At 35.6% G+C, this 13,163-nt stretch overlaps 1 protein-coding gene across 2 annotated transcripts in view; it reads right to left on the reverse strand.

The window, feature by feature from the left end:
• Positions 1 to 13,163, reverse strand: part of Rfx7 (regulatory factor X7) — an 89,480-nt gene that overhangs the window by 23,652 nt on the left and 52,665 nt on the right. For both annotated transcript variants that reach the window (XM_052187826.1, XM_052187824.1), the window contains exons 4-5: positions 7,403 to 7,485; positions 5,910 to 6,032 (exon numbers count right to left, since the gene is read on the reverse strand). In XM_052187826.1, the coding sequence (XP_052043786.1) occupies positions 5,910 to 6,032; positions 7,403 to 7,485 (206 nt within the window). The remainder of the gene's footprint in view (positions 1 to 5,909; positions 6,033 to 7,402; positions 7,486 to 13,163) is intronic.

Here is a 13,163-nt window from a genome sequence, read left to right on the forward strand (position 1 = left end):
GGAGAGGCATGGTTGGGAAGGCAGTAGAGGAAAGGAACAAGAGAGAGCACCACAGAATGACATGTATGCATGAAGATCCAGGATGAAACTCATTACTTTGTATAACCTAAAAAAAACTAATAAAAAGTGAAACAAAATAAACAAAGGCGTTACTTACTAAAAAACAAAAACAAAGATTAACAGACTAGCCAAATTTTCTACAATTCAAAACTGTGTCTTATAGTTAGTGTGTACAATCCCAGAACAAACTGTGTTAGACTACTGAAGTATAAGTTATGGGCATACACAGAATATCCAGAGTTTGCTTGTTTTTGTTCGCCACATTTAAATATTAAACAGAAAGTAGCTGGACATGGTATAAAGAGGTGGAGGTAGAGATAGGAAGGTCAAGAGTTCATGGACAGCCTCAGCTACATCGTAAGTTCCTTCAGGTTAGCTTGGACTAAATGAACTGCTTTTCTAATAAAATAAGTACAAACAACTGGAAAATGATCAAACATAAGAAAATATTCAATATGAAATAACAAAACCCAGAGAAAGCCAAAACTGATTAAGAATAAAAGTACAAGCAGAAATAATACAGGAAGTGAAAAGACAAAAACAAGGAATTCTATTTCTTCTAGTTAGGCAGCATGTACCCAAATTACAAGTGCACAAGGATTTAGCTGTGTCACATATTAGGATTTATTCTGAGATAGTGACATGTATTGTTTACTCATTGTATAGTCTACTAGAAGGTTAAAACAACCTAGAGGAGTGTAAATTGATATCCAAACATAATTTAAATATGATAAAAGCCGCCATTAATGACAGCTATTAAAGATAATAATTTATGTTCTGTTACAGAATGATCTCAGGTTTTGTTTCTGGTCAAACAAATGTAATGTACAAAGTCATGTTATGCTTCCATGTCAGTTGATGTCCACTGTTAGCTCAACAGATTAAAATCACCTAAGAGATTGGTAAGGTACTTCTCTGTGGGTGTTTATTTCCAGATAGATTCAAGAAGAGCTAACAGAAATGCTCCTTAAACTCTTCTATAAAACAAGAAGAGAAGGAACACTAGCAAACCTAATGCATGAAACCAGCATTACCTTGATAGAAAAATGAGATAGAAATGCAAAAACAACAACAAAACCATAGGCCAATCTTCCTGATGAATACTGATGCAAAAATTCTCAAATTAGGGTAAACCAAATTCAAGAACATATCCAGATGATCAAATACTCTGACCAGTTTCATTCCAAAGATGCAAATTATGTTCAACAAATAGAAATTAATAAATGTAATACAACATATAAATTGATATAAGGACAGAAATGGCATGAGAGTTCAATAGATCCAGAAAAAGGCTTTTGGTCAAGTTAAGCATCTTTTGAAACTTCAAGATAAAAGCTACAAAGAGGCTAGGAATAGAAGGAAACTACTTGAACATAATAAAGACTAACAAAGAGAAAACTAAGAAAAACCTTTTATGAATGAAAACTCAAAGCATTTTTTTCCCCTAAAATCAGGAACAAGACAAGAGTATCAGTTCTGTCAACCCTATTCAAAACAATTCTTTTGAAGGTAAAAATCCTCTAGTCAAAGATACATACACTTTGGTCATGGGTTTTGGAAATCAAGGTGGTAATGATCTGGAAGCCTCCTTCCTGATGGCTAGCTCTTATGATGTTGAAAGGTGTTACAAAGGATGCTGAATTAACGTTCTCAACAGTTCTATCCGGATGTAAACCCTACAAACTGCAATGACATGCCCAGAATTAGTAGATCTTGAATAATTGAATAATCTACCTTGTCTCATTAGATTTATGGCCAGTTCAATAGGCAGAAACTCATACTTGTAAATTCCACCAAGAACCTGTGGCTGGAGGTCACAGAGCTTAAAGGAGAACCTACTACTACCAATCTGCTAAACTGACATAATATCCAACTTTTTCTAAACACTTAGACCCATAGATTAGTTCAGCTCCCACCTCTCATCGAGGAAATTTCTTTTGTAGCAGATAGAGGCTATTACAGAGAATCTTAACTAGTTAAGGAAAAAGGGCAGAGAGAAAGTGACTGTGGAGTACTTATTTCCAAATAGGATATCTATATGACCACTCTACATCTAAAGCTCAGAAATCATCACAGATTGAAAATCATCACAGGTAGAAAAACTTCTCAGATCCTAAAGGCTATGAAGACTGCTTTGAAAGTCTCTCTGGTCATGACAGGGATGGTGCATCCATGAACTTTCTACAGCTATGGCTGCCTATACAAGATCACAATAGCCAACATTCTAGAATAGATATAGGGTGAGTTCACAAGGCCCCTCCCCTAGATGAGAAGCTGTAGGTAATAGATGGCTGCTGAGGGAGAAAAAGTTAAGTTCCCTTTAGGAATGAACCCCCTGGCTGATTATATGTGCTGATGTTCAACCTTATACCAACTAACTTGAAGAGAAATGAATTATAGAAAGAAATGTGGGAAGGAATGGGAGTAGGAGAGTGTGGAAGGGAGACGTGGATACGGACAAAATGCATGAAATTCTAAGCAAAGAAAAAACTGAACCCCTAACATTATCATTTCAGCTAGAGCAATAAGACAAGTAACAAACAGGAGACAAATAGGAAAGAATTATTCCTATGTGAAGAGTTCATGATTCTGTATTTAAAATGTAGACCCTAAACATCTGCCAGAAAAATATTGAATCCAATAAATACTTAGGATACAAAACCAGCACACAAAATTAGTTGATTTTCTATATACTGGTAATGAACATGATAAATAAAAACTAGGAAAGACGTCCCATTTACAATAATTTAATATCCTTTCATATTCAACAGGATACTCGGGAATAAATCTAACCAAGGACATGAGCGACGTGTAAGTGAAAACTAAGGCACTGAATAAGGAATGTAAAAATGTAACAAGATGGAAACAATTCTCATGCTCATGGTTTGGCAGAATATTGTGAAAAGCTATATTACTAAAAATGGCACACAGATTCAATGTATGCTTCAAAAACCCCAATGACATGCTTCAAAGAACTCAACTAAGCTGAAAATTAGCTGAACAAGACTGGAAATGTCACTAGTCTTCCTTAACAATATGAAGTTTCAATCTCTTTATTTTAAAAACGACTTATTTTTATGTGGATAAGTGTTTTTCCTGACTGTATGTATATGTACAGGTATGTGTACATAGCCCACAGAGGTCAGAATAAGTTGTAAGATCCTTCAGATGGTTGTGAGCCACCATGTCGGTGCTGTGAACTGAACCTGGGTCCTCTGCAAGAGCAACAAGTGTTCCCAACCACTGAGCTCTCTCTCCAAGCTCCCAGTCTCCTTTACTTAAGAAAAACCTTTAATATTTCTTGATTCAAAGGAAAATTCAATATAATTTAAGAGTAAAATATAACTACACTATACTCAAGACAGAACATAAATTAGGAAAATATGAACTGTTTTCATGTGTTATAGTCACATTTTTACAAATTGAGGTGATGTCTCTGCAGGTGATAGGAGTTGTTGACTAGGCAAGGCCAACACCTCAGGAATACAGGCATGCAATGGATCTGTTCATAGTCTACTATGAAAACATCATTTGTTGGGGCTGGAGAGATGGCTTAGATCCTGAATTCAATTGCCAAAACCCACCCAGAAGCTCACAATGGTCTATAATGAGATCTGATGCCTTCTTCTGGTATGCATGCAGACAAAGCACCTATATTCATAAAATACATGAATAAATAAACCTTAAAAAATAACTTGTTAAAAATTTCTTTTAGGAAACTCACAAGACATCTCTGGATAATTTTTCATCATTTTCTACTTTAGACAAGTTTATGATTTTAGAATAAATGAAACTGTATGTAGCTTCACTTTATTTCATTTTATAGATGTGTCAAGTGATAAAAGAACAAACACTTGTCCAGGTAATAGAAGTTTGCTGACGTCAATTTTCTGGATCTTCAACTCAGAGTTTCTTTAGCATATTGTACAAGTATTTTTTTATTGTATTCAGATCATCTTCTTACATGTTTCAGAAAGATCACCTTTTGGCTAAGATGAAGTATAGAGGTTTAAGAAGGTCTTCTGTCTGTATTTTAATTACCTGTTTGTACTAAATCTATGGTTACCATAAATATACATCTTTTTTTCCTCCTTCCTTTCCTGCTTCACATGTAGCCCAAATATAAAGCTAACTTTATCCTTGGAATCTTCCTGGATCAATGTGGGATCATAGGCACATACTATCATAGTACCCAATCAACACAGATATACAGATCTAAGGGGAGGACAGAACTGGGTCAGTTTCATCAGATACTCAGGGTCTAGTAGAAAGTGAATACTCATCAAAGAGTTTCAGATTGTAAGAATGAACAACTTTCAGTTTCAACTTTTCTTGAAACATTAAAGTTCTTAGTTCAGCTCATTTCAAGTATGTATTCTGCCTTTTTTTAAAAAAAGATTTATTTATTATTATATGTTAGTACACTGTAGCTGTCTTCAGACACACCAGAAGAGGGCATCAGATCTTGTTGTGGATGGTTGTGAGCCACCATGTGGTTGCTAGGATTTGAACTCAGGACCTTCCGAAGAGCACTCGGTGCTCTTCACTGCTGAGCCATCTCTCCAGCCTCTGTATTCTGCCTTTTTATGTTTTCTTTCATGAGCAATTAAGACTTATGAGTAATCTAGAGTTTTCTTTCCAGATAGCAACAATCTTCTCAGTAAGTTTAGTTTCTGATTTGCTTAAACTAATTAATATTTGTTTGACAGTTTTCTTCCAAATTATTACAACACACTATTTTTTTCTTAGTTTCATGTTTTAATAACCATAAAATTTTGGCTTTATTTATTCTACCAGAATGAATTCTTCCTTCCAAATATATTATAAAAACACTAAAGAAGACTGAATATCACAATGACTGGTCATGCATGCTCTGTCTTTGAAGCCCTATAACATATATACTTTTAACTTCCCTTATTTAAATAAATTATTTGCATAATCAAAGTTATTTGTGTGGAGTTTTTATCCTTTAATAAATACTTTTATCCTTTATAAAATAAAAAAAGATATTTATCCTTTAATAAATATCTTTTATCCTTTAATAAATACTTTACAATATTCTCTGGCTGGGATAGAATTAAATGGTGTTAAATTCATGAAACCTGGCTTAAAAAAAATTCAAGTACGCCAATGGAGCACTTAGAGAAAGGACTGAAGAAGCTGAAGGGGTTTGCAACCCCACAGGAAGAACAACAACATCAAACAACCAGACCCTCCAGAGCTCTCAGGGACTAAACTACAAACCAAAGAGTACATATGGAGGGACCCATGGCTCCAGCTGCATATGTAGCAGAGGATGGCTTTGTCAGGCATCAATGGGAGAAGAGGTCCTGTAAATGCTTGATTGTCCAATGAAGTGAAATGCCAGGGTGGGGAGGTAGGAGTGGGTGGTGGGGGAATACCCTCATAGAAGCAGGGGGAGGAGAGATGGGATAGGAGGTTGTAGGGAGAATTGGGAAAGGGGATAACATTTGAAATGTAAGTAAAGAAAATATCCAATTAAAAAAAATTCAAGTACAAAAAAACATGTTTTAGTCTTTTCTTTTTATTGCCATCCACACTGTCTCTCTAGTTCCTTCCACTATTCTTATAATTTTAAAATTCTGTAAGAATCTTTTAATTCAGTATCACTCTACTATCATTCTTTATCCTCAGAACCCTGGACAAACCCCTCATTTAATAATCCTGTTCTATATTACATTCTATCACAGAAGCTTAGAGCTGGCAGTAATCTTGGAAATTTCTAAATGCATCACAGAAGTAACAGCCAGATCATAAGCACAGACAAAATAAATCACTTTTCTAACACAAGTACTTATCTGCTTTCATATATCACACGGTGTACTTACTTATATTCATCATAGACTTCTTGTTTGGGGAGTGAAGTCTCAGGATGCTCCTCTAAGGTATTTCGAATCCAGGAAAAGGCATGCATTTGCTGTGCCCGACTAGATGACATGGCATTCTGATCACTAATGATAAAACAGACAAATTTTAGCTGGGCAGATAGCAATTTCTTTAAACCTTTTAAAGCAAGGCCTAAGTGTTATGTTAAAATCATATTAACAGATCAAACCAAACTCAGAACACACAGTAGATACTCAGTGACCGAGCCAGTTTTTACTATCAGTTTTAGAATGAAATTACTGGCCTGTTTGGCCAACCTGCTGGTTTGGATTCTAAAGCATGTTAGGTAGTGGAGATATTACAAAATAAGGTTTTTGTTTTGACCAAAATTACTTTTGTATGAGTATTTCCTAACTTACTTTACTGTTCATATAGCTATACTTCCTAAATTGTTAAATGTTTAGAACAAACTGTGATATATTCTTTATATTTGATTTGCTCTGCACACTCAAAGAATGTGTCTGTAGAAGCACCCACCCTGAAATCATACTAAAGCACTCCATCCCTAGAGCAGACAGGAGAGATCTCAAGAGGATCATCATCCCACCACAACCCTTCTCACAATTAGGATCTTTGCATAGACTACCATGCCCACTAATAAGCATTAATTTTATTATCTGGCAGTACTTTTATAAGCTGATCTCATGAAATGGGTATTATACACCCTGCACGGCAAGCTAGTCTACTGATTATGACACTAATCTCAGTCTCCTAGTAGAAGAACCTGATTCCAAAATACTGAGCACATTTTTAGAATAGGATATAATTAAAATAGTTATTAAGGTTGATATGAGGTAAGAACAGGTAAAAGTAACATAATTTGTATTTCATTATTTCTCATGTACAATTTTAAATGAATATAATGTTGAAAATAACATGAGTGAAATCAATCTTCACAAATATGCAAAAGGTAATGAAATTCTTATTAGAAACTGAAGAACTGTTTTTCTCCACATTCTCTCCACGTAAGCATTTTAAATGATGAAGCTAAAACAATACCCAAAGTACTTAAAGTGAGATACGTCTACATTAATATAGCCAACATTGTACTTTCTCTTTTTCTTTACATTCTATGATGTACTTATTTATCAGTACACTAAAAATGACCCCACACTTTATTCTTCAGAATACTTACCTGGTTATTCTTTGGTTTTCTGTTCTTTTTTTCACATTTTTATACGGCATTATACTCCCACTGTCCTGTGTTACCAAAGCCAACTTACATTTCGTGGTATTTAGCCAGTTACACAAAAAAATTATTCAGAATTGTAGGTGATTATTAACTAAGTATCATGAAAGACACAAATAATCTGTTGTTTTTCCAATCTGTGTTCTGACAAGCTTAGGAATACTAAAATAACAATCAATCATAATGTACACAGCTTGGTACAGTCCTACAAACAAGGCAGCATTACAAAGACAAGAATAGGCCTACCTTTTCTCTGCACTGCTAAGACCAGAAGGCAGTTGAAGGTAGAGGTAGAGTTTCTCTAGGTCTGTAAACTTCTCAACTTCTTGCTGGTTACAAAGGGTTAAAAAGAAAGATCATTAAAAATACTTCCTCCCAACTAAATTTAGTAATATTTCCCCTAAATGCTACTGATCTTTTTCTAATTTTCAAGTACCTAGAACGTGACTAACACTAATGGAGGCTAAAAGATTTGAAATAAAACCAACAAACCCTTCTGAATCATGCAGGTAAAATTATAGTTTAAATTTCAAAAGGGCTTCCATTTAGATAAACCTAGTTATAAGATTCTCTACTATTATTGTTGAATAAATATATGATTCTTGCCTTCCTTCTTATGGGTTTCACCCATTTCATAACCCATTTTTACAATAAAGACATTCATGGTAACTTATTTCAAGCAAAACTTCTTAGTAATGTAAAGTGAACTGGTTACTGGTATTTATGAGAGAATTTGTTTTTGGTGGTAGTGATGGTGTAGGACATCTTTTTAAGACAGAGTCACTCTATTATGAAGCTTTGACTGTCCTGAAACTCTATGTACATCAGGTTGGTCTCTAAATCACAGAGATATTCACCTTCCTCTGATTCCTGAGAGCTGGGATTACAGGCATGAACTATGTCTGGCTCAGAATTTATTCTTAATAAAGCATAGTTTATACACAGATTCAATTTTAGAAGCAGAAATAATCTTGTAATTTTGAATGTCTATGTGTTATATGCAATTGTATACATGTGCATATGTATGTAGAGGCAGGAAGAGGAGGTTGGTTTTCCTTAATCGCCTTCTGCATTATTTCCTTGAGAAATGGTCTCTCACTTAGCCTGGAGTTGGCAGTCAAATGGCTACGTGGATGATCAGCAAGCCTCAGAGATAATTCCATCTCTTCATACCTTCCTCAGCAACACTAGGGTTATAGGTGCTGGTTCATGCCTGCCTTCTTATGTGTGTGCTGGAGTCTCAAATGCAGATCTTTATTTTTGTGCAGCAAACACTCTTACCAATTGAGCCATCTCTTTAGAGCATAGAACTCTGTCCTTAGTTTCAAAATTTACCAAAAAATTTAATCTTAGATTTAATTCACAAGGTGATTTAATCTGTCAATTGTTTGCATATAGGTCTTATATACATTTCAAAAATCCCATCCTCTATAAGTATTTTCCAAAGTATTGTTCTAATAATGAGTTATAGTTCTTAAAGTAAAACAACAAAACAAAACAAAGTAGGCATTCCTTTCTCAGTCTTTTATCAATGATTGCTGCCTTGTCTTAGTTCCCACAACATGTGGTATTGGAGTCTCCTTAACTCTACTCTTCACAGTGCATTCCACATTCATCTTCCAGTCAGAGCACAAACATTTTATCCCATAGTTTTCAGTGTCTTTATTTTCACTGTCACAGTAGTCTATGTTTTTTAGCTTTTTCTTTCACTACTACCAACAAAAAAAGTTCATTTACTCAGCATATATGTTTTGGGTTTTGCCATGTTTCACAAATTTTGCAAGAGAATTGTCTGGCTATACTGTGTATGGTACATTACACAAGTGCTCGAATACATCACAATACTGAAGAATACCACAATTTTTTTTTTTTTTGCCCCCAAGGACCTAAGACAATACTTATCTAACTAAATGGCTTTCCTGCTGCCAACCTCTCCCTTCTTTATTAAATTTGGTTCCTTATATTATGCTTATTAAATACTATAGTTCTTTCTCATCAATCCCCCAAAGTACCTAGCATACTGAACCTACTGAGGTTACACTATAATAATAAAACATATATAATATTATGGACAAAAAATGAGGGCTTTAGCTAAAATCACAATCTTTGATCATTAAGAAAAGATGTATCTCAGGAGCTAGAGAGATGGGTCAGTAGATAAGAACACTGACTACTCTTCCAAAGGTCTTGAGTTCAATTCCCAGCAACCACATGGTGGTTCACAACCATGTATAATGAGATTTGATGCCATCTTCTGGTGTGTCTGAAGACAGCTACAGCGTACTCATATACATGAAGTAAATAATTCTTTAAAGAAAAGATATATACCATATTGATTGTGAAACATCAATTCTACATAATTTTCTATATATTTCTACATATGTAGGGGTTCTACATAATTTTTAATTTTTCCAGATAGAGAAAAATGGACAAACTTCAGAATAGAGAATCATTTCAAAATATATTTCAAACTGAGACAAAGTATCAAAAAGGAAACTTATAAAATGTCAAAGAACATATTTTGAAAAAAAAAACAAAAACAAATAAACTTTTCTTTCCTACTTTAAGCAATAAAAACTTGTAAAGTACAGGATAAACTACAGAATGACACTAAAAATGATCATATCAAACTCTATGAAGAAAATGGAAACAAAATAATCCAAGTTGTACTAATGGCATTTGACTCCAGTATGAGTTCACCAGTTTTCTGGTTTTATATATGTGTGTCATCCACTGCCAAGTGTTGGCTTCCAAAACAATGACAGTTGGTTTATGTATCTTATACTAGATTATCAAGGCAATAGTTTCATATGGCAAGCATGTTAAACATATTACTTAATATACTTTGTGAAAATTTAAATGTGAATAACCATTTTAAGATGCACTAGTTGTTAAAAACCATATTAGGCTAAATTTATGAAGTAAAGAATAATGGTGGTCCATTTTCACAGTAGTAGAGAAAAAACTGAATGTATACACTTAAGAATTGTGTGTATTTCTGTGATAGGATCTTACTAAGTAGCCCTGGCTAGCCATGAATCAGAGATCAGCTTGCCTCTGCCTTAATAACCTTAATTCTAAGTCAGTGTTCTCAACTTTACTAATACTCGGACTGTAGTACAGTTTCTCATGTTGTGATGACCCAACCATAAAATTATTTTCATTGCTACATCATAAGTGTAATGTTGCTACTGTTGTGGAATTGTAATGTAGATATCTGATAAGCAGGTTATCTGACATGTGACTCCTGTGGGGTTGAGACCCACAGCTCTAAGTGAAAGAGACCATCTACAAGAGACTTAGGCAAGTTATTGACTGCCCCCACCCCCAAATGGCTGTGAGAAGGAGAATGCAGTAACTGTTTAATGGGCAGCATCATATACATAAAATAAAAATCTTACAGAAAAGTATATCAATCATAGTTTATAACAGAGTTAGCCAGATGTGTCTTCATATTTGAAAACTTCAATCAAATTTTAAAAGATCACATTTTTACCAATATCCCTTTATCCCTAGACTTAAGTTTTCACTTTTAAAAAGATGTTCTTAAAGCAAAGCTATGAAAATGCTTTCAAGTTTAAGGTGAGCCTCGAGTATTACCTAGTTGAATAGATTAGGCAATAACTGATAGAAAAAAATATGAAAAGATGAAAAGGGCTGGGCGGTGGTGGCGCACGCCTGTAATCCCAACACTCTGGGAGCAGAGGCAGGTGGATTTCTGAGTTCGAGGCCAGCCTAGTCTACAGAGTGAGTTTCAGGACAGCCAGGGCTATACAGTGAAACCCTGTCTTGGAAAAAACCAAAAAAAAAAAAAAAAAAAAAAAAAAAGATGAAAAGGGTTCCTGCTTATAATCATAAAAGCTTTCACCCATTCATACTTAGTAGTTAACTTATTTTTAAATTAAGTTTTAACTATGGGCTGCCATCCCATAGTTAAAAACTCTGATCTAATGGAGCTGGAGAACATCATACTAAGTGAGGTAACCCAGTCTCAAAAGATCAATCATGGTATGCACTCACTGATAAGTGGATATTAGCCTAGAACCTTTGAATACCCAGGACATAATCCACAAATTAAATGATGTCCAAAAAGAATGGAGGAGTGGCCCCTGGTTCTGGAAAGACTCAGTGCAAGAGTATAGGGGAATTCCAGAACAGGGAAGTGGGAAGGGGTGGATGGAAGAATAGGGGGACGGAAGAGGGCTTATGGGACTTGCGGGAAGTGGGGACCCAGAAAAGGGGAAATCATTTGTAATGTAAATAAAAAAAAACCCACTCTGATCTAGAATTGCTGCTGTCTAAAAGAACTGCAGGAACAAAAATGGAGAAGAGCCCGAGGGAAAGGAGGTCCAGTGACTAATCCAACCAGGGATCCATCTCAAGGGTAGGCTCCAAGGCCTGATGCTATTATTGATATTGTGGTTTGCTTATAGACAAAAGAGTAGCATGGTGGCCCTCAGAGAGGCCCAACAAGCAGCTGACTGAGACAGAAGCAGATACTTACACCCAACCAATGAACAGAAGATGGGGACCCCTGTGGTGGTTGAATTAGGGAAAGGCTGGAAGAAGTTGAGGAGGGCAACCTCATAGGAAGGATCAGCGTCTCAACTAACCCAGACCCCTGAGATCTCTCAGATACTGAGCCACCAACCAGCCAGCATACACTAGATGGTCTCATGCTCCCTGCCCGCGCTGCCCCCCTCCCCCATACACAGCAGAGGACTGCCTGGTCTGGCCTCAGAGATAGATGATGTACCTAATCCCCAAGAGACTTGAGGCTCTAGAGAGTGGGGAGGCTTGCCAGGGCAGCAGGGAGGGAGGGGGAGGGTGGCGGAGTGGGAAATGATGATGATGACATCCTCTTGGGTACAGGGTGAATGAAGAATGGGATGAAGAACTGGGGGAGGGTAGACTAGGAGGGGGATAAGGACTGGACTGTAACAAAATAAAACTAAACAAAACAAACAAACAACCCCCCCCACAGCTCTGATCATCTCTTTCTCCGAATTTTAAACACATATATACACAATGAAACAAATAAGCCAAACCTCCTGTTAATAACTCAACTTAAACTAAAGCTTATAACACTATTCTGACTGCTCCTCTGCTTTGGGTTCTAGTTGTCACTCAGAAATATGCTCAGCTTATGGAGAAGCTTATCTGTTTTGTTCTAATTAATTCTTTTGTGAGGCAGAATCCTAAAAAATAAGATGAAGCCAGATGGGAACCCTTCTAGTATAGTTTAGCAACCAAGTTTTTTTTTAAAAAAATCTAAAATTATTAAAAAATCACAAAGGAGAGAGGGGAGAGAGAGAGAGAGAGAGAGAGAGAGAGAGAGAGAGAGAGAGAGAGAGAACAGGCAGGCATGCCTTACTATGTCATATTTGCTTTTATTCTCTGACATTCCTTTAGCAGCATATACAACAAAAGTATCTTGGCGGGGGTGAGGGGAATAGGGAGGTCATGGAGGAGAAACTGGGAAGGGGATAACATTTGAAATGTAAATAAATAAAATTTACATTTTATAACCAATAAAAAATGAAAAAAGGTATCTGTATATGTTTGAAATACTAATGTTGTGAGATCAGTCTAAATTGTTGATTGATAGATAAACAAAATGTGATACTGATATACAACAGTTTTATTCAGTTACAATGAAAATTATCTTGTAAGAAAATAGATGGAAACAAAATAGCCAGTCTCAGAATATACTGCATATTTTCTTTCATATAGGCATTTCGGGAGGCAGGCATAAAAACAAAAGCAGGACAATTAGGTCCATTGAAAGGAAAAAGGATTAAAGGGAGGAGAATGAGAGAAATCTACAGAGGGGATGAGCATCACCAAAATATCATATCCATTTATGAACAAGTCATAAGAAAAACTACTGGTTTATACTATCAGCATATGCTAGAGTGAGAGAAATGAGAAAGTACATTGTATAAAATGGTCTGTTCATTGTTGTACTGAGAGTGAATTATTACAGTTTCACTATTTTAAGCACTAA

The sequence above is a fragment of the Apodemus sylvaticus genome, chromosome 7 (assembly GCF_947179515.1).
Source record: "Apodemus sylvaticus chromosome 7, mApoSyl1.1, whole genome shotgun sequence".
In the NCBI taxonomy this organism is placed as follows: Eukaryota; Metazoa; Chordata; class Mammalia; order Rodentia; family Muridae; genus Apodemus; species Apodemus sylvaticus.